The sequence below is a fragment of the Diorhabda sublineata genome, chromosome 9 (assembly GCF_026230105.1).
Source record: "Diorhabda sublineata isolate icDioSubl1.1 chromosome 9, icDioSubl1.1, whole genome shotgun sequence".
Classification (NCBI taxonomy): domain Eukaryota; kingdom Metazoa; phylum Arthropoda; class Insecta; order Coleoptera; family Chrysomelidae; genus Diorhabda; species Diorhabda sublineata.
This window is the reverse complement of record NC_079482.1, coordinates 14,019,860-14,042,337: the sequence shown is the minus strand read 5'-3', so window position 1 is coordinate 14,042,337 and position 22,478 is coordinate 14,019,860. Positions and strand designations below refer to the sequence as shown.

The following is a 22,478-nucleotide window of genomic DNA, read 5'->3' as shown; positions in this document are numbered from 1 at the left end:
GCGGGCAGGAATTTGAAACGAGATATTCTAGAGCGATTTATAAATGTATGTGCTCAAACGAATAGTGCCTTAAACAATTTTAAAAATGGTAAACATCAAATGGTTTCATAACGTATCTAAATAAGAAGTTGTTTTCCACAGTTGTAATACGAAATTTTTAATCTCAAATTTCGAAACCTTTTGTGTTACATACTAGATTTTCGTTTGGAATAACTTTGTGTTACACTTATAATGAAACGAATATATGAAAAATGTGAAACATCTAATATCTCTCTAAGTTAAATATGACGAGTACAATTCGAAAGTGGCGCGTGATTCAATCCTCCATGAGTGAACAATGGAAGTTTAAAAAAATTGTGCTAACAAAACAACAATCGAAATTAATGTGTAACTCTCCTAACGAGTTCCTATATTATCCAGAAAAATTGTCTTCATAAATTTATAAATAATTTTATACTTTACAAATACAAATAACTAATCCTTTAAAATCTGAAATCTCTTGAATAATTTGTTTTTCAATAGATAACATGATGAAAAGAGTTAACATATTTCCACCCATTCTAGCTCTAAGAGATTCGTTTCAAATAAAGGAAAGCAGTAAAGACTATCATTGATATTATACAAAGCACAGCCAGTTTATTAATAAATTTCTGTTTATATTTATGACTCTTGTATTAAGCTATATTAGTAATTAATGAATTAGAAATAGTCGTAGAAATAGTATAGTAAATAATTCATAGAGAATGGTCATCATTTTTCATAGGACTTGATAATGTTCATAGTAAGGTTAATGCAGCAACTCCTGGGAATGAGTATCATACATATATGGTTAAGCGGAAAACTTTTTTTAACGAATATTGATTCAAAAAGAAAATGAAAATAATTCTATAGTTTACTGACTTACAATGATGAAAGTAATATATTTAGGTGTACTGCAAAAAATCATGGAAAATAGACAATATCTTTTATTCTTGTATATGAAAGACATTGCTATAAGTCTACATTTCCAACTGTTATCACTGTATGAACAGAGTTATTATGTCACAGTCGTAAAACCGTCCCTGTAAAGTATATAGATCATAATAAGCAAAAGTGTGTGGTTGATTCCACCCCCGAATAAATGTCGCCGAGATGCAGGGATGGTCTGCTCGAGCGGAAGTATGTGATAAAAGAGCACAATGCGCGAATATACGATTAGTTTTTTCATCGGACACTTTATTTCAGCGTGACTCCGAGTAATAATTCAAAGGTTAAGGGTCTTCTCGGTACTACGCGGCCAAAAGGGGATATTCAACACTGAGAGAAAGCTTTACCTTCAAAGTTAATCGAAAGTTTTTCAGTTGGCAACTTTTTATAATCATTATGTTAATCTCCTGTTTTATTTTTAGAATTTCTCGCAAATATGACAAGTCGACAAATGAATTCTTGTTACCAGCAGAAATTTTAATAAGACGGTATCTCTTTTAAACTGGTATTTGTGAGCCTTATTGGGGATTGTGACTACAATGTATGACCTTAATTTTAAGTAAAAAAAAAATAATAGAATCAAACATTTTTTCAGAGTGAATTAATAAGTTGTGAAATATATTTTAACCACATTCACCATAAGAGTTTAATAAAATCGAAATTTATATTTAAATAATTATGCTAATAATGTAACTTGTAACCGATCATCAATGTGTTACTTTTCACTTCTTTTTGCATAAATCATAAAATAGCATAAACAATTTCGCATGCTTATATTCCAGTTTTATTTTTACCGACAACAAAGATCCGTACCTTTTGATTGAGATTAACAGAATTTTTCTGAAAACACTCATTCATGAACAAATAAATCTATATTTGTCTGATCACATTACTTGTTACATTCCTTTTGAACTAAAAATTTAGGGACAATGAACCTTAGTTGGAATATTATATTTAGATATTTCATCAAATTTATTCTCTTCTTTTTGAACCACCATAAATTAGCTAATGATATTGCAACACGATTTTAAATTTATATATTCACCGAAAATAGCTTGCGTGTTTTAACATTATAATTATTGTTACAAGGAACCAAAGCTCAACTTTTCTTCACTGGTTAATTAATTATAAATATTCAATTTTTGATGAGATTACCTGCTGAGAATCAACCGCATTGTCGATTATTTATCAATCTTCTCAAGAACATCATGTGTCGAAATTCTTTAATATTTTAAATCGGATTTTTTATGCAAGGCTGTTGAGTTTCAGAGTTATCAAAAGTAGAAGATGATTATTGTTGCTTCTAATTATGTGTGTGTGGCAATAGTCTTAGTGTACTTATAAATAAAACTGACCTTCTTTAGTTGCGAGATTATTAATTTCAAATAAGTGCAGATAAAATTATAAATTAAACTACAAAACAATGAACCCGATAATACGAAATTATCACTTTATCATGAGGCATCCAACAAAAATTATCTTGAAAATTCAATTCAATATAATGAAGATCAATTATCTTTCCTTTAGTTGTTACTCTGTAAAATAATTAGCAGTGTGTACGAATTAAAATTATGATACAATTTGAGTAATTTGCTCAGACAATTGAGAAAATTTATTGAGGTGAGCTCTAATTTTAGGATCTTTAATAGTAAATCTTACTTGGATAGTAATTATACATACTAAAGTGTTCATTATTTTTCAATATACAATCTTTGAATATTTTCAAAAATTCTTAGAATCTCGATTTGCTATGGTATGTATAAAATTACGAGAAAGATTGGGATTTGATTCACTATAGAAATATTGAATAGATGGGGCTAGCTATGCCGTTTGCAATCACGCTTTAGTCTAACACTTAAGTTAGGAAGTTTTCGTATAGAGTAGGAGAAACATTTTTAATGAAACTGAAATAAATCACAACAATATAATTCTAGCTAAAATATAATAGCTTGTTGAACAAAGGTAGGTTGTTTATTGTATAATAAATTTAAAAAAAATGTTAATTGAGTTGTATAGTTACAACACTGCATAATAAATTTACTCAGAATCCTTATGATAATATTTTTTGTTATGTAAAAAGCAAGCACAAGAGAGTAAACCTTTTACACTCGATTAATTCTAGTGTTTCCTGCCGTGTAAAGATAACTGTGGATATTGATATTGAGCTTCTGTAGGTTGTAGTGCTCGGAAAAGACGTGCCTTGGTAGCTGATTCTACAGGTTTGCACTTTTCCAAAGGAATGAGAAATGAATGAGAATGATAAATTGAAGTTTTGGACGTCTGCAGGCGAACCAGCTGGTCAATAGCCTCGTCTGCCTGTCTAGTATGTCTTGCAAAAACTGCTATAAGCCGGATTATGTTGAGCAGCTCGGAAGAGCATCTACCATAGTAGTATCGGTAAAACAAAGTCGGTTCGGGAACCTTTCGTCTATGCTCTAACAGTCCAAATTTCTAGTCAACTCTGGAGAAAGAGAGTAGACAATATGCTTCCATGGGGAACACCGGCGTTGACCACAAACCTTTTTGAGGTAAGGACGACAAACCATACTCAATTTATTTAGAAAGTATGTCAAACCCGGTCAAAACCATCGATAGGTCCAGTGCGATTACTCTGGATAACTCATATTTCTCTATAGCTTCAGTCCATACGATGGTACTTAATTATTTTTTAAACTACTCCTTTCTTAGTGCGAGGTAGGTGATTGTAGCTATGCGATTATTAATTAGTCAGTGCATGTACTTTCATCATATATTTAAATAATTGTTCAATTTTCATGTTAATCCAAATTGTGCGATTTACATAGTTTCAAACTGAAAGCTCACATGGTATAAATAAATCATGGATGAGCTCCGTTTTTTGACTATTTACCAATAGTAGTTAGATCTTCAAATAACGATATTTCCTCAGACCGCGAGGACTGCGAATTATATTCTCCATTAATTGTATAAATAAAAGCTGAATGTTTAACTTTTTAATGGTAATTTAGTGTAGGGCAATATTTTAGATAGAGATGTGATTAAATCATCACAATTTAATCCATAGTGACTAAAACTGTTTGGTATGCTAACGATATAATAGTCAAGGCTGTAATATTTACACATAACATTACTGAAATCATCTGGTGCAATTTTATTGTTTTATTATTGCCGACTTATTTACATAAATATTACTTACTCTAAGTATAAATTCATGGATGAATGTTGAGGTATTAATTAGTATGCAATGAGCCTAGAATACGCGATAGAAAAAACCAAATTAGAATCATTGGTTTCTCAAGTAATAATTGGACGGAGAAAACTATATAGAATGGTCTCTGCTATTTAGAAGATTTTTTGCGTATCTTGACTTGAACTTGATTTTTCATATTAGTATTAGTATTTTAACCATTTCAATGTATTTCTTAGACTCACGAATGCCGTCTATTTACAATGTAATTGTTTTATAAATAGGATCAACTTAACAATATTTTGTCGATTTTCATTTTTCAAAACAGGACATACTCGTATGTTATAATATTGGAAATTATAAGTTCCATATCTGGGTAATACGGTAAGTGCATTAAACCAAATTCAGTCAATTTTTGTGAGGAAAGTTTTCTTAAAAACTGTTTCTCTTAAAAATCATCACGTTTGGATAACGTGATAATTTCTCACTATAGAAAAGGCTATAAACTATCATAAATTTGGATTTCGTTGTGAAATATTTTAACGTTTCTGTTGGTCTTTCACACAAAAGCTGTAACTGATCGAGATATATGTAATCCAGGAATAATCTGCGCATGAGTACAGAAAATTATTCCACTTTGAAATCCTTTTCAAATTGCACTACTGATGATATAAATGCATGTTGCCATGAGGCGACCCCATGCCATGATGTTTGAATCGAAATTTTGACCCATGAAAAATTAATTAAAAAAAATAAAATAAAAATAATATTTTTTTTCCCATTCTTCATACAATAGTTAATGATATTCCAATAAAGATTTAAGAAAATAGCATTGTTTATTGTCATTATTATTGTTAATTTCGCGCTTACCTCATATTTTTTATATATAATTGGGATTTCAAAAATGTATAAATATCAATATATCTTATTATTGTTAATGTAAATGCCTATGAGAATAAGGAAAGAATAATATAAACTGATAAAAAATTAATCAATTCACATGCTTAAATAATTTTAATTTGATTTTTCGCACTAAAAAATTCATATCTCGAAAAATATTAACTTTATCGTGAAAAGTCATAGGACCTTTTTTATTTGTATTTCAATAAATAATATAAAAAAAGTTTGTCCGGTTGAAAAATAATAAGTCTTTGCAATTGTTTAAACAATTTCGGTTTGAACAATATGGTACGAGGTTGCCCCATGGGGCAACATGCATTTATATTATCAGTAGGGCAATTTGACGGAGATATCATAAAAAATTAAGGTGGAATAGTTTTCGGTTCGTATACTCCGATTTCTTTTGGACTAATGGGTTTTTAAACTATGATGATAACTCTGATGTACTGGGCGTCAACTAACAGTTTGGAAGTACAAAAAACTAGAAGTTTGGGTGCTATATGAGCTGATTGCATCAAATTTTATGCACCGTATGAAAATCTACGATACGTTGTTGAAATGCATGTAACCATTTGTCAAGGGATTGTCAATGAAATATCGATAGAATTCGGAATTCTTAAAAGCAAACTATCGTTGGCGAAGCGAGGTGAAGTGACACAAAGTATTGCAAGCACGGGATATGATGTGTGTATGGTAGGACTGGAAACGAATTATATACTATGAAATTCTGAAGCCTGGTTAAGCGGTCGAATTAGTACTAAACTGTTAACAATCGACAAGATTAAATGAGCACCCGATCATTAGAACACATCATTGATGACTCGCCAAAAATTGCCTTAACTCAATTGGAGATTTAATGCACACATCATATAGCCCTGATATTGAACTGTTTGATGATTTCTATTTTTGATGAAAAAAGTTTAAAAATGGCTTACATCGAAAATCATGTTTGTGACGTGTATCAAGTTGGCTCAATCGGACTAGATACTACAACTTAAACCGTCAACTGTAAAAATCGGGAAATACTTCAAATTATGTTTTATTACTGAAATCATTGAGTGAAAGTTGTCGATACTTTTATCATATTTATATTTTGATCCAGTTCTGTTTTTCATTTCAGTTTAAACTGCATTGACAGAATTGGTGATTTGCACAGAAACTGAAAAATATGAAAATTAAATAAAGGACTTTCACACAACAGTTACATTACATAACTTATATTGGATGGACTCTTGTCTTCATCTTTGTGGGGATGAATCTTCCTTAACCCATTAGGACATATACATATACGTAACGTTTGTAGCATTCGCTTTGAAATTAAATAAGTTCTATACTTTAGCATTTTGAAGCTAAATGATGCTACCAGTGTTAACGGCTTGTTTCCTGCAAATGCAGTTGTTTGCTAAATAGTGTTTTAAAACAATTTTGGATACTGTCAAAGAAGTTGGCATTCGTTTCATCTGAGTATTACGAAACATTTATTGTTAGCTTAAATTTATTTCTGTAGCTGCTTTTTATAGTAAAAATATGTATTATTAACAAATCTTGTTTCTAATAAAAAGGTTAGCGAAAGTTAGCTTGGGACAGCTTTTTCGTGCATTACACATAAGTAACGCTAGGCTATTAGACACTAGACTATAGTACAATTGTTAAAATCATATTTTTTTCTTTCTAGAATCTAGAGGTTATCTTACGTTGAAAGAGGCCCTCGAAATGGCTTACATTTATGAGACACAAGAGATTTTTATACAGCTACCAAAACCAAACGTCCTTACTGATGAGGATCATGCCAACAAGGATCAAGGTGGGAGGTTGGATAATCTGAGCGGCCGTTCACTTCAATCTCAAGTTGAAATAGAGCTTTCGAATGAACAACGCATTTCTTCCTATGATTCTAAAGACCTATTTGAGGCAGGTCCTAGCAATTTTCGAAGAGTACTACTAATAGCACAAGTAAAAATAAAACTACAAAAGATTGGTCTCAGGGATAATATTAGCTGGATTGAAGATGGGAATCTAGAAGAACCAAGATGGTGGATTATTCCTAATGGGAATTACAAACAACTTTTAAATGCAATGTAATTTTCCATGCAAAATAAAAGTTTAATATCTTGCGTAAGTGTATAAATACACGGCCTAGCGTTACATATATATACCACCCCTTTTTTGCTACCCTACAAAAAATATATATAAATGATGTTAGTTATTTATAAATATTGTATTTAGCTACTTACAAACTTGATTTTGAGAAAATAGATGAAAAAACGTCTTGGTCATATTGGGTTAAGGTAATGTTTTAAATGAAATTGCTGGTATATGGTGAAGTATTATCTGCGGTCGATGAAAATGTGCTTGAAGGATACAGGAACGTGACACTTTTGGCATAAGACACGACCTCAAATAATGATGAGTAATTTTGATGTAGTTAATACGTAATCCTTTCATTATTACAGTTTCTCCCATACTCAAAAAATTTAGAAAAGATGAAAAATAGATGGATGCATGTTGTGTGGTACTGTTGAAGAATATTGGAACAATATTTTGGTCATTATCATGCTGAACTAGGATTTGTGAAGGGTTGTTTGAGGCTTCTTTGGCGTGGCGATCAGTATATTCGTTTCAAGTGTGCAATAGAAGTCAGATTGTTAAGTGGTCAGTGAAAATTATTTTTATCAGCTGCATGGACCAAAAGAGTTTATGGAACTGACCTGACTCTGTTTTACCGATACTATCACGATAAATGCTCTTCGGAGATGACCAACATAATTTCATCAACAAGACCTACTCGACAAAAAGACGTGGCTCATGAGCATCATGCAGTTTCCTAGCTACTAAGGCATGTCTTTCTCGAATACTGCAATCTACTGAAGCTTAAGTTCAATATCCACAGATATCTCCACACGGCAGGAACTATGCAAGATCTTGCTTTTTATATAAAAAAACTACACGTTGTAGTTAAAAGTAAGGAAATGAGTTTGTGGTTGGAAGTGATTGCGCAACCAAAATTTTAATCAGATTTGTAAGATCCTGTGTATTTTCTGGAATATTTCTAGAAATGTTTTAGATGATAAGTGAAGTGTTGTTTATAAGACTATTTGTGGTCTCAGGTAGAGACAGAGAGGATAGAAGAAACGGGAAGATTAGGGAAATGTTGATATTAATGTATCGGAGACTCCATTGAAGTGTTTTAATTATGTTAAGCTTCTTTAGAAGAATCCTTTCGATCTTATGATTATCGTGATTTTAGATTAATCAAGAGTCGAAAGCCATACCGAGGATTTTACTCGGATTTAGAGATAGAGGGGAGCTATTGAAACAAATTCAAATAAAAAGTGTATGTCGTTCCAAAGAATTTTATCAGTTTGGATTTGTTTTAGAAAAATGACACTCCCAGGTGAGAAGATTTCTCTTCTGGTAGATTTATTGCATTTTGGAGGAGTTTTAACGTAGAGGAGACGTATTTTCCATGGAAGTGAAGAATTAGATTATCAGTATGTTGAACATATTCAATAGAAATAGAAAAGTTCTCGCATAACTCATTTATTAATAATAACAATTTGAGTAGAAGTTGAATACTGATTATAGATGAATGATGAAGATTATATGGATAAAGTTTATGCAGTATTGTATTTCTGGATATAGAGTCAAGAACACTTCCAATATCGGGGATAATTGCAATGCATTAGATGAAGCGGAAAACGGATTAGGCATCAGAAATTATTTTGATTTTGTATTTTTTTCTGTTCAATTTAATCACCAGTCTTTCGCAGAATCTTATTCTACGCTCTAAATCGTTCTGCATAAAAGTTCATAAATATGGACAATTGTTTGACTCATAAATTCTCTCCGGCAGATACCCACACTTATATATTATTTCTGAAATACTATATTAAGGTATCTTTAGTTAATTGAAATTTAAACACTCCTGCAATTATCCTGAAATTATTATCCCCATAACCTATTATCATCAGATCCTCAATTTAACGGGCGCAGTAATCAATATTATTATCAATTTTGGAAAAATTACGCATGAATTTAGAGTACCAGATTATTGAAATGTATATTTATATATTGCATTTTAAAATTTAGAAGTTGGCAGATCCCGGCGTATTTTTATAATTCACATATATAAGGGTGCGAATAATTTCAATGTATCAATGTTTGTATGAGCATGACAAGTTAAGTAGTGCATTTCACCCAAGTGAGAAAAGTTGTATCTTAGGTGTGGTAGATCCTTACGTGAGTAAGTGTATATTTACAATATTTATGTAGGCAAGGATAGATGAAAAAACATTTGTTTAGGCGTTGTCTTCGATTGGAACAATTGGTAATGGCTGTACGCATTTCTGTGTTTCTTCATATACATCTTCGCTGTAATCATAGTAATTACTAAGTATTTCTCTAAGCACTCGAAAACACAAGTCCATTAGAAAAAATCACTTTTGGTAGTTTAGTGGTTAGCTTAGATGAACTAAATGATTTTGTAAACAAGTTGTCATTATTTTTGTGCGTTTTTAACACCTTATTATCACTACAAAAGTACCTGCTTTATGATAGGGAAACGCAGTTATTTTTAGTAAACAATACTTGCAAAAGATAATTTAATGTTTGGTTGTTATATTATATTATTATACACAGGGTACCAACGACATGTTTCTGTACTAGAAATGAAAATTTTCAGATTTTCTAGTGTAAACAATATTTATACAGGTCATTCAGAAAGTTAATGTCATCATATCAGGAGTAAGTAGATGTTAGAAATGCCAAATTAATGTAAGAATGCAAGAATAAGAATAAAAGTTTTGTTACAGGAGCTTTCATTTTGGCATCAAAGGCATCTGTTTTTTGCAATGAAAATTTGTTTTTAGACATAATTTTTAAAATAAATATCCTTGAGGGACCCTAAAATAATGTTTTTTTCCTTTTTCCGTAACTAACAATAACTGGAAACAGTACTTTGAAGAATGTGTTGGAGACCACTCATCTAGTAAAAAGATTGTTATTTCTGTGGCGACATCACAAAATGGAAGCATAAATTCACAATCAACTATTTTCAAGCAAAATGTGAAAATTGAGTTTGTTCGACAAAAAATCAATACTATATGTTTGTATTTTTTAACGTAATCTCCTTTTAGCTCCACACACTTTTCCATGCGATATTCAATAAGTTCGATACCCTTTTTATAATAAAAATCGTCATGCATGAGGTATCAATTCAAACTTGAATTCAATATTTTTGGCCATTGCAACAAAGGAAGTGTGAGCTTGTGCAATGTCTTCATGCAACAACAATTTCTTCATAGCCAAATATTGCTAAAAGTTCGTATAAAACTCGCCGTTAATATTTTTCCTCTTTCAAGATAGTCAATCTAAATTATCCCAGGAATGGTATTTGCCTTCTTTGGAAACGGTTCTCTTTTTTCAGTCCATTGTGATGGACTCACGTTCATCCATGTTCATGAATAGGCTCAAAAATTCGGCTTTATTTCTGCGAGACATTGTCAAATACTCGATGGGAACATCTTCACGACGCCGCGTTTGTCCATTATGAGCAAACGCGATGATCATCTAGTATCGCTTTGTGGATTTTCTTCAACATTTCTGGAGTCGTCACCTCATTTGGTAGGCCCTGCTGGAATACGCAGGTCGTACGGCCTCGATTACACTCTGCTACTCAATATTTAACTGTTATATCGAAAGAGCAGGCTCACCCAGAGTAGAATCTAGTTTAGCTTTTATATTGATAGGACTAGGGCTTTTCAAATAAAAATATTGTATCATAACGATCATGAATTTTTTCCATGTTTACATTGAAAACGTTCACTATACTAAACAACGTGGCGTGTTTCAAACTTGAAATATATGCTGTACAGTTTGTGTACTTTCTAATACAGTGGTATTTTTCAAGCAATTACCGCCATCTCTAAGTCAGGCCAGGTACTTCTGGGACCATCCTCGTAGTGAAGTGAGTCAAAAATTTTGTTTGTCTATTGATGTCATCATTTGTCACGACTTATGGATTATAATTCTGTTTCCGATATTATTATTTTGGTGTTTAATATTGACTGAAAACTAAAAACATTCAAGATATGATTGTTTTATGGAGTCTGAATAATATTTCAAAGAATTTCCCACAGTTAGTGACAAACAGACCTTTACAGAGGTTTTCCTCAGAACGTTTGTTTTACAACATACAACTAACGTGCTCTTCTATATATAATCCAATATAAAAAAAATCAAATCTCTTACATGTAATTCCTTTTATCAATTTCTAACAGTTTAATGAGTGAATGTGTTGAAAAATTAACTTTTGGAATTTAGATATTACAGTTTCTTCTTCTTAATTCTCTACTCTCACTACAGGCTGGTGCTCTATGTCTTTCTTGATCATCCAAACCGAAGAATATTTTTCGCCAATAGTTTTTACAATTCGTGCATGGTCTATTTGGTCGCTTCGCTCCCTGTCTATCAATGTATTCCTAGTGATTCTTCTTCTCACCCGCATCTCTGCTCTCTCCAAAAGTGTTGCCGTGTCTGGTTTTACTTCGGCGGTGAACGTTCTTATCGGTTTGGTTGTGTTATTTTGATACAATGTGTTTTCAACTAGCAGGAAGATTTTATCTCTACAGGATAGTGAGAATCATTTAATTCGTTAATTTGCTAAAGCTTCAAGCTTCTGATTTATATCTGATATTCAACAATAACGTCCTTGCTTGCCATTTGTTATATTTAATCTTTATCAATGACAAAAACTTAATCGGTACATAATCTTCCGGATGAACTTTTGTCTAACCAACCAGTTAATTTTGTTTTTTATTATCTTATCTTCTTATTATCTTTCAACATAGAATCGAGGAGGTTAATACTTTTATATTTATTTGGGAGCTATTTTTCACCCTTTTCATAGGTTTTCCTGTTAAACTCAACGACCCAAGGGAAAGAAGTCGTCTCGTGTAATGTAAATAAGGAATCATTGAAATTGAATTTTCAATTTATAATTAGGAAATTATATAATAAAGGCTCTTAAGACAAATTTCTCTCAAATTTTGATATTTCTACAATTGTGGATTTAAACACACAATAAATTTGATAGAAAAGTGAATAAAAATGGTAATACAATTTTCAGAAAAAATTAAGGTTCATTATTTGTTTATAATTATTGATTTGAAAAAAACATTGTTTAATTATTTCTCGAATTTTTTATAATGTCTTTGCTTCTTTTATTATTTTTATAACGTTTCTTTTCAATATCTCCTCCAATATTCATGAATGTATATGATTTGTTTTCCTATCACCAAATAATTATATAGATAAACATTTTCATCATAATTGCGACCATTGAATAAACTAGAATGCAAATATGAATTTATTTAAAAGTGGACTAACCGTTCGTCGCAGTTACAGTGCATGAGAGTATTTATCCTCCAATTGAAGAGACCGTATTTTGTCTCAAATCCATTTATCCAGAATGGGCACCTAAGATCGTGTTTCCGACAACATCGATCTGTTCTGGAGAATCCTCCTAGTCGGGTGTATTTGTCGGCAGAATATCCTTTGCCACACCATTTTGTACCTGGCACTCGAAAAATATCGTCGACGTTTCGTTTCGACCTAACGTTAAAACAAAAACATCATTGTAGTAAAAACAACTCTATTTGTACACGATTTGTTCTGCTTTATTATTTGAAGAAAAACGACATATTAATCACAGTTTAAAAAGATATACTTACCTCGTTTATCAAGGTTTAAAGTTTAAAGTGTTCTATTCCCAATCAAATTTTAATTAAGTAATCATATTTTCCAGGTTTGCCGCTATGAATTAACCCTATTTCTAACTATGCTGCAGATAGTAAAAGATAAAAATTTTCATACCAAATTTGAGCTAAATTAACTGAATCTTCTCAAAATGATATTACAAAAAACAACATACAAAATACAACCTCATTTTTCAAAAATTCTTCTATTTTTGGTATGTCTTTTCCTATTGATTTCGAATATGTACGTATGTAATTTCGTATTTCTTATACTGGGAAGTACAGCTTCAAAACTACGAAATACTGAAAAGAAATATGTGAAATTTTCCAAAAATACTGTATTTGGAAAATTTTGTATCAGTTTTTTTGAAATTTCATTTCATTTTCTTAAGTGGCTTCAATTGTTTAGTATAGAATTATCATAGTTGTTTTAGTTCGTAAATTATTGCCTCAAGCTTATTTGCAATAAATTTCACAATTGTATTACCATAAAAGTAAATTATTTCCCCCAGTATTGGCCTCAAAAATGTAATTAACAGTTTTAAATCAGGAGTATTCGATGACCATGGAATGTATTCATCATAACAGATTCCAAATCCAGGGTCTTGACTATAACAATAATTTTTCTTTCAAAACGCCTTGTGGGCGCTTCTTATTCTAACTGTCAACATATTTGTCTCATTTATTCAGCAAAGAACAGTTACTCCAAATCCTGAGGTATGTTTGACGATTTCTTTTGTAACTATTCGTATGTTAATATGTTTACGTTCAGTTCAAAATATCCTTAATTTTATTGTACACAATGCCACATCAAACACCACTCGATTTTCTTCTAGATTTTTCACATTGAATGACTCGTGGTCTTATTTTTTCACTATAAAAACAATGATTCGGCCACATAATAAAGTTGAATGAAGTAGGGCATTCCTTCAGTCTTTGCAACATATGTTGACACACTTTTAAGCGTTTCCGCTTTAGATTTTTTGTGCGATATGGTGATAGTAATTTCCAACATTATATAATAAAGTTGAGCGGTTTCAGTGGAATAAAATAATGAATCAACAATTAATTATAGTACATTACATTCAAAAGTTTTCTAGACGTACAGATGTTGTAAATATTAGAAATATATATTATTATTTGTAGACAGACGATCTGCATGTAAAGTCATATATTCTCTCCTTGCAGCTTTCTTGTTTTTATTGTTCTTCAGTAATAGTAAAACTTTTCAAAATTTTCCGTGTAATATGTGTTTGAAAGTCTTTTTGTTGAACAGCAAACGTTTGTCATAAAGTCACCAGTGTATTCTGTTGATTAACTTTGTCCGTCCGACCACCTTAGCGGACCTCCTAAATTTATATAAAGTTAGGTGGATAAATCTTCTATATATATATATATATATATATATATATATATATATATATATACGAGGGTGTATTGATATTTAGTTAGCCTAGACCAGTTCCATGCGTAAACAGAATATTGCGTTACCATAACAACGAACAATAACTTATTAGAAGTGTCAGTGTGAAGTTTGAGCTATCATCATGTACCTGTATTTGAAAGGGTTAATAGGTAATCAGATTTACGAAGATATGCTTAATACCCTTGGTAATCAGTGTACTTCGTGTGCGACCGTGAAAAATTGGACTGCAAGCTTCAAAAGAAGTAAATTTTCCATTGAAGATGATCCGATCGGGAAGGCCAGTTTCTGTGTCAGTCCCCGAAAATATCGATGCAGTTCATGACATGATTTTATCAGACCGTCGAATTGGGCTAAAACGGATATCTGAAGCACTGAATATTTCACACGAACACGTTCATCATTTAGTTCACGTCAATTTGGACATGAGAAAAATAGCTGCAAAATGGATCCCCAAATGTTTGAATATTGACCGAAAGCGTGCAAGGGTAGAAACATAGCGTTCGATCTGTGCTCGATTTGAAAACGATGTAGACTTGTTAAACCGAATTGTTACTATGGAAAAGACTTGGGTACATTTCTACGATCCAGAAACAAAGCAACAATCGATCGAATGGCGAAATTCCGGTTCTCCACGACCTAAGAAGTTTCGTGTCCAAAAATTTATTGGAAAAGTTCTTGCTTCAGTTTTTTGAGATTGCCTTGGAGTAATCATGATTGATTTTTTGGATAAGGGTTGAACAATAACTGGAGATTACTATTCGACATCACCACTGACCACTCGGGAAAAAAGTTAGAGAGATAAGACGCGGAAAGCTATCTAAAGGTGTTTTGTTTCTCCAGGACAACGCTCCTGCATACAAATCTCATGTTGCCATGCAAAAAATTCGTGATTTATGGTTTGAATTCCTAGAACACCCCCCTTATTCACCAGATTTGGCTCCTTGCGACTATCATCTCTTTCCTCAACTGAAAAACTGAAAAGGTCGTAAATTTTCTTCCAACGAGGAGGTAATAAAAGTTGTGGAGGTCTTGTTTGCAGAGCAAGAAGAAACATTTTTTTGAAGGTCTAGAGACAAAATTCACGCGCTTTTTCGTCTGAATACGTGCTACAATGAGATTAACAAGTCATTTTTGGTAGGCATCTGCCTCAGATCTGCTACGCATTCACTATATTATGTCAAATGTCAATACTATTTTGTGATTGACCCGACATCATAGTGTTACCTTTCGTCAAATCTATAAACGTAGTAGTTGTGCTCATTAACCAAGAGAGAACGCTATGGTTCATTTACCCCTCTCGCACCGGCGAGTTTCCATACCCCGGCTTCCACGCATTTAGGAGATTTACCACAGTCAATAAAAGCATCAATAAGCGAGGCGTAGACTTTGTAACAACGACTCTTATAATTTTTGCATACCTTATCTTATGGAAAATGATTCCTTTGTATCTACTTTTATAGATTTTAATAAATAATATTCAAAATTATTTCAAGGTATTTTCGAATGCTATTGTAAATATAGATTTAATGATTATTCAGTATTATAAAATTTCCATATATTTATAATTATATTTAATTAAAAAAAGTTAACCATTTTTGTTGTAATTAAAGTATTAGCATATGTAGAGCCGGACTCCCGTTATTCGACCATCTGAATAACATATTGTATTAGAATGCATATTAGAATGCAGTTATTTTTAATAGGGATTCTGTTTATCATTCTAATGTACAATAGAAAGAAAAAAATTTCGAACAAAGTATTTAGAATATGTCATGTGAAAACAGGTTTGAGGTATACAGACTAATTATAAAGTATATTTTATGGTTAGACAGTTGTGCAAAAAAATACGTAGTGATTATAGGCAAGCTGGATATATTTTTCGGATTGACTCCTTTCGAAAACTCCGAACTTGACTACAGATTAACTGAAACATATCACATTTTTAAGTGTACTAGTAGCACCCAATATTTTATAAGTATAAGGTAGAAAAAGATTGGATATTGCTTTAAGTAAATAAATTTAGAATTGATCTTGCTTTGGAGTGCACCTGTAATATATGGGGTGAATGCTGAACAGTTCTCTTATCCACCTTATTGGAAATTCAAATTTCAATTATAATTATAATGGTTCCCAAAAAGTCTGTATGAGGGTATATTCGGATATTTACTTAGTTCATTAAAAAAATCATACAAAAAAGCCTTAATATTCGAGGTAGAGCCCATCGTTCTATGGTTTCAACCAAACGCTCAGCAGGTTCTTTGAGATTTTGGAAAAACCCTTCTTTGGAATTAGATCCAAACAATTTTCGAACTATATTCCCAACATCGTCTCTGAATTAACATTTTTTACCCAGCAAGAATTTCGCCATGGATTCCAATAAATAGTAATCACAGTGGAAGGCCTAGATTCAATGCTGGATGTGACAGAAGTTCAATAGCACCAAGCTCTTATTATGCGTAATTTTCGCAATATTTTATTTAGTATTGTTTTGTTGTAAAATAGCCCGCGTTCAGTTAACTAAACCTAGATATTTCTCCGATAAAACCTCACACACTCGCATAAATTGTCAACTTTATACCTCGTTATTGACAGCTCGACCATCTGAAATGATTTCGAAGTACACTGAACCTTCATAATTCCACAAAACACACAAAAAGGATTATCGCTTGATTCTACCTCTCTTTGCGACTGTTTCTGATGATTACTTTATCTAACTGCTAATTTTCCATGTTCAGGTTGCTTAAATAAATTTTTCATCGCAAATAATAATGCCTATAATACAAAGATCATCTTTCAGTACTTCAACCCAACGTTTTGCTTGAATCTCGGTTAATTCGTGTCACTTTTTTTAGAAGGTCTGGGTGTGTCCGATAATCGATGAGTGCTGGTTCTAGGCTGATTTTCTACTGCTTTCCTTGTAACTTTTATATCCCCAGCAGGTGGACGACCCGAGCGCCGAACGCGAACGATAATCAAGCGTAAACCTCCACTATTAAAACGATTAAATCAACACTGTATAGTTCGGTTATTAATTGTGTCTTTAATTTCATATATATTCCCCACTGTTACGGCTGCTGTAAACTTTTGTTTCCAATTATGTCTAAAGAATACACGAATTATCGCACTCCATACAATTCATTATAAAAACGTACTGTGTTCTTAATAACAAAGAGAGAATGATGAAAATAAAGTAAAGCAATTGTACTCTTTATAGAAATAGAGAATAGACAAGTTTAAATTGAGGTAAGGGGATTTGAAAAACGACATTACTTATAAGATATCCTCATATAAAAATAAATAAACAATTCAGACTAGCGTTCTTGATTTAAATTGTAATTGAAGTATTGGTGACGTTGAAGGAAAATCACAAAAATATTGCTTTCTGTTCATAATCCTGAAAGTGTCCAAAAAGCTTAACTCTATCAAACTTGATAAGCAAAAGAAGACTAGATCAAGAGTAGATCTTGATCTTGTAGTGTCATATGATCTTAATCTTGGAATAATAACAAAGAAAAAGTATTAAGAAAGTTACTCATGTGACAAATATTATTGGTCGCAATAGTAGCTGAGTGAAACGGGTACCTGACATGAGACTACTGACTGAAGATTTTTTAACACGAGGTGCTCACTATACTTTTTTATACAGATGAATAAAAAAATATAATTATACTATTTATACAAGTAATTAGATTAATTTCGACAATTTAGAAAAGACATCTATGGTTTATTTCATTTATTCAAATTAAAGTTTAGTTCTGATTATACGTGCAAGTACAATTTTTTCTTTAATTATTCTTATTATTTTATTATTTAGTTAATACATTTGACAACTTTAACGCCATCCCTCATGTCTTTTCAGACAGTTTTATCTACAGCCGAGTCCACAAATATTGGTCATTGTTCACAAAATTTTTTGTTGCTAATAATAAAGAGTACTTGAATAAAGTGTTTGGTAAAAAAACTAATCTTATATTCATAGCAGAAAATATCTATTTTATATCTATTATAATATACATGAATATTTATATCGTATTATTAGATAATATCCTATCATTTAATGAACAAAAAACTAAAGCAAATCAACATTTACTACAATCCAAACTTTCAATAACAAACAATTGGACAAACATACCCAATGAGAGCGATGGCTTTACTTGGTTTTTTAGTAGAAAATTCAAGCTTCACTAAATAATGTAACTTGTATTTAAAATAAAAAACCAATAACATACATGTTTGCTTACAAATTCAATGGGAGTGTTGGCTTTGCAGGTTTTTAGATAGTTTGGATAAATTTGGTTCGTAAATTGTTTTAAGTTCAGAATACAACTCTAAATTGTCATTTGTTAGTTGGCTTCCCACTTTACTTTTAATTATATTCATGCAAGAAAACGTTTGCTCGCACGAATATGTCGATCCGAAGATCGTCAGCACTCACTCCAAATGTCAACTTCTTCACCTTACTGAAGAATTCTGGGAGACTATTCCATGCATCGAAGATAAGAACCTCAAATCGCGGAATTTCTTTTAGAGCTGTCCACATTTGTTGCGTTATGAACATACAATTCTGGACCTCCAACTCTTCCAATTTTTTTTAAATTCTGTAAATTTTCTACTCCCCAAAGCTTTACTTTTTAAATCGGTGAATTGCATTTCTAGAGATCCAGTTTCAATTCTAAATGGCTCGATGTAGATTTAGTTACTATTTATGCTAAGAGAATTTATTATAAATCTAGTTTGGTTTTGTTGGTTTTAAATTACTCAAATGTCTCAGTAAATTCGTCATTAATTTTTTTATAAGTGTGCTGGAGTAATTAGTGTTAACAGTTGTACTGGTTTTCTCGCGATATTGCTTTTAAAATTAACAATGAAGTAATGTACTGCTCTGAATATCTTTTATAATCCACCATAAAGTGAAATTTTTGCAACCATTTGAGGCTCTTCAATTCACTCTCATTTAGGAATGTATTTATTTCATTCAAGCACGAGTCAAAACGTTTTAACATCTTACTTTTGGAAAGCCATCGCACTTTATTATGAAAAGGAGGTCGGAGTACTGAGTTAAACTGACGATAGTAGAGTGCTTTGTGCATGGAACTAAAGAATCACAAATTTACATCCAAAGAGCTGCATGCGGCTCGCGACCCGCAGTTTGCCGAGATCATTTGAAACAAATCTCTTCTTACTTTCAGATATATAAATAGATCAAAGATATCCTTAAACATTTTTAAAAATTTTCGATTGCTTAAACGAACCTATAATTGGTAAATAAATGCCTGGAATATGTTTTAATCAAAAAATTTTTCACATTTCTTGAATTACCTGTATACAAAACTTCAAAACATTTGCTTTAGTAACAAACTATTAACAAACAATTGGCTTACGAAGTAATCAGTTTCACAAAAGTGTCAAATTCAGTATAAAAACAGTAATCCAGAATTAGTAAGAAAACTAAACCAAGTATTTAGTTCCAAATAAATAATAACAATTATCTGTATGACTATTACCTCGATGTCATTCCATATAGCTTACGTTTAACCACCAGAAAAAGTAAAATGTAACAGCCAAAAATAGTAAATGATCACCAAAATTAAAACCGTATTTAATGTGAAATTATAACCAAAGATTTGACATCTTACCATCATATTAAAGCAAATGGCTCCAAACAAATCATTGTTAACCTAAAAAATAGTTGATGAAAACCAAACTATCAACCAAATTTTAATTTGAAATGACATGCAAATATTTACATATCATTGCCCTTTTATAGTAAATTACCCTAGATTAATAATTAGTTACTCAAACATAGTAAACAAATCCCTAAAGTTTGATCCTCTAGTCTTATAAGATTTTATACTAGGGCCAGCGTTCAATCGACCGAAAGTAAAAAAATGAAACTTATAATAAACGTGAAAATCCCTCCTTTTAAAACTAATAATGAACATTTTAAAAATCTTAAGAAGAATCAGTCTTTTGTAATAATTTACTACAAAAATGCTTGTAAAGATAATATTTAAGAAACTTTAGGCAAGTGCATGTGCCGTGTAACCAATTTGCTTTTTCTCGGGACATTATTACGATTATGATCATTCAAATATATATAGATTGAAAATAGAAGGAACTTACAAATAACACAAACGATATAAAATATTAGATTATTGTTAACATTACTTTATACAAATAAAAAATAGTATATAAATCTCATTTTCCATTCAGGGAAAAGATACATGAAGGTATCGAGGAACTTGAGAGATCGGTAATAACCAGGATTACTATTTAAGAGAATTAGTAGGGTACAATAATTGCATTATTTAATATGAATAGTTTTCATGGCTGACATTATCAGTTTCTGATTTGTACAATCCTTATAGTTCCAAATTGTGTAAAATTTTTTTAAGGGAATGACTAGTCCTCTAAAGCAGTTTAGTATTTCTGACTAACGCAACGACTTGCTTGTATAAAGATTTTGAAAAGTTTCGATCGGCTTAAACCTGTTCATTAAAAATATAAATGGCAATAAGACTTGCCGGATTGATTTTTTCCACTATTTACAAGGTTTAATGGCAGATCTTCCTGTGGAAAAAGAGCAATTTAACATCAAGTTAAAAAAGATTATTGAAAATGTCAGAGACGTTATTCTCTTACAGATTTATAATCTATACAAACAGAAATCCGATTTCAGAAATTATTCAGTAAAATTACTAGAGTTTCTTGTGGGTTTAAATATAAAAACACTTACGGCCATAAAGCAATCGTTACAAATTGTGCATAACCGAAGCCATCATTTGATTCGTTATTGGTGGGTAGATGATGCAAAGAACTATAGCTTTCAATGTACGTACCAGTTCATTCATTGTTTTGGACGATGCCTCAACCGTTTGTTACAGCAGGTGAAGATACCCAATAATCAAATCAAAAAGGCTCACATACTAACCTTTATAGGATCCAAAAAGTAATAGATAAACAATTGTATGAAATAATTATATCCCATAAATTTAAAATGATGAGCTTTGTAAAGAGTTGGGCAGCATGTCTTTGATTGTCACCTTCTAATTGTGTATGTAACCTCTTACAATGAATATAGTTGTTCGTGGAGAATAATATTAGAGAACCTAATCCAACTTTGTTTGCATTCAGTTGTCAGATTGTGGATTAGGTCAAATTAATACTTATTTGCAGATTATAAAGATCTTTGAAACATTTGTATCAAATATGTAATTTCAAGAGAACGATATTTTTTGTAATTAGTGATTTGAATGAATTTATACTGATGATTTTGATCATTATTTGTATTAGGTTTTCTTTTATACATAAATAAATGTTCAACTCTGACACATGAACACGTTACAAGCGTAATATAACGATATTTTCGCTGATCTCAAGCACGGAAAAAGAGGAGTGTTGTTGGAAATAAAATAATCATAGTAATACGTAGAGATAAGAACTACCAATCAATGTAAATAATTTTCTTAAAAATCAATCAACTTTTTCAACCCATAATTTCATTCGGATTCCCTGATCAACTCCACTTATTTCCAAATTATCTTCTCACATTCCGCAGTGAAACGAGACTTCCTATCCAAAATATGGCCAATATATCAGTAAATTCAACCTAAATATTTCTAAACATTCTTTTTTTAATAATCTCCACAATAAACTAGTTATATTAGTGTAATATTTAACTCTTTTGTGTCTTAGTTATACCTGTATTATTCTTTGAGAAAGGTAGTCTCCATCTTCTGGTTAGTTTTTAAAATGGAATTATGGTTTTATATTTTTTGCAGTGGCTGCAAATATTCTGCATTGTTGCCTTATATCGGTATCTTTTCTGGGTTTTCCGATGAAAACCATCTTATTTTTGCTACTTTCAAAATATTTTTCTACTTGCTTCCTTTTGTATCTGTATTTCGTATTTCATTATGGATCTGACACATGTCTTGTAAAGTTTTTATTGCAACCAGTTGGGAAAAATACCATTATTCCTAAGGGTCATGACTTAAAGTAGTGAAAACTATAGTGAGATTGGTACACCAGTGGCTGGTCATCTATCATTGGATAATTATTGTTCCAGATGTTTCTGGATTCTGTAACAATACAGTAGTTTCTACAACTGTATCTATGCAAGCGCATATACGCGTATAAAGTAGGGGCTCACATAGTTCAATATTGATACGCGGCGAACGATACAAAAACTACCAGAGATAAAAAAGTGATATTTGATGTGAAGTGTTAGTTGCTAACTTATCAGTATCTTAATGTAGTAAAGTAT

General features: G+C 31.4%; 1 protein-coding gene across 3 annotated transcripts in view; it reads right to left on the bottom strand.

The window, feature by feature from the left end:
- Positions 1–22,478, bottom strand: part of LOC130448791 (uncharacterized) — a 246,993-nt gene that overhangs the window by 88,521 nt on the left and 135,994 nt on the right. For 2 of the 3 annotated variants that reach the window (XM_056786302.1, XM_056786303.1), the window contains one exon: positions 12,419–12,643. In XM_056786302.1, the coding sequence (XP_056642280.1) occupies positions 12,419–12,643 (225 nt within the window). Of the gene's footprint in view, positions 1–12,418; positions 12,644–18,184; positions 22,294–22,478 lie in introns of those variants that run through there. The other variant, XR_008910380.1, reaches the window with a different exon arrangement.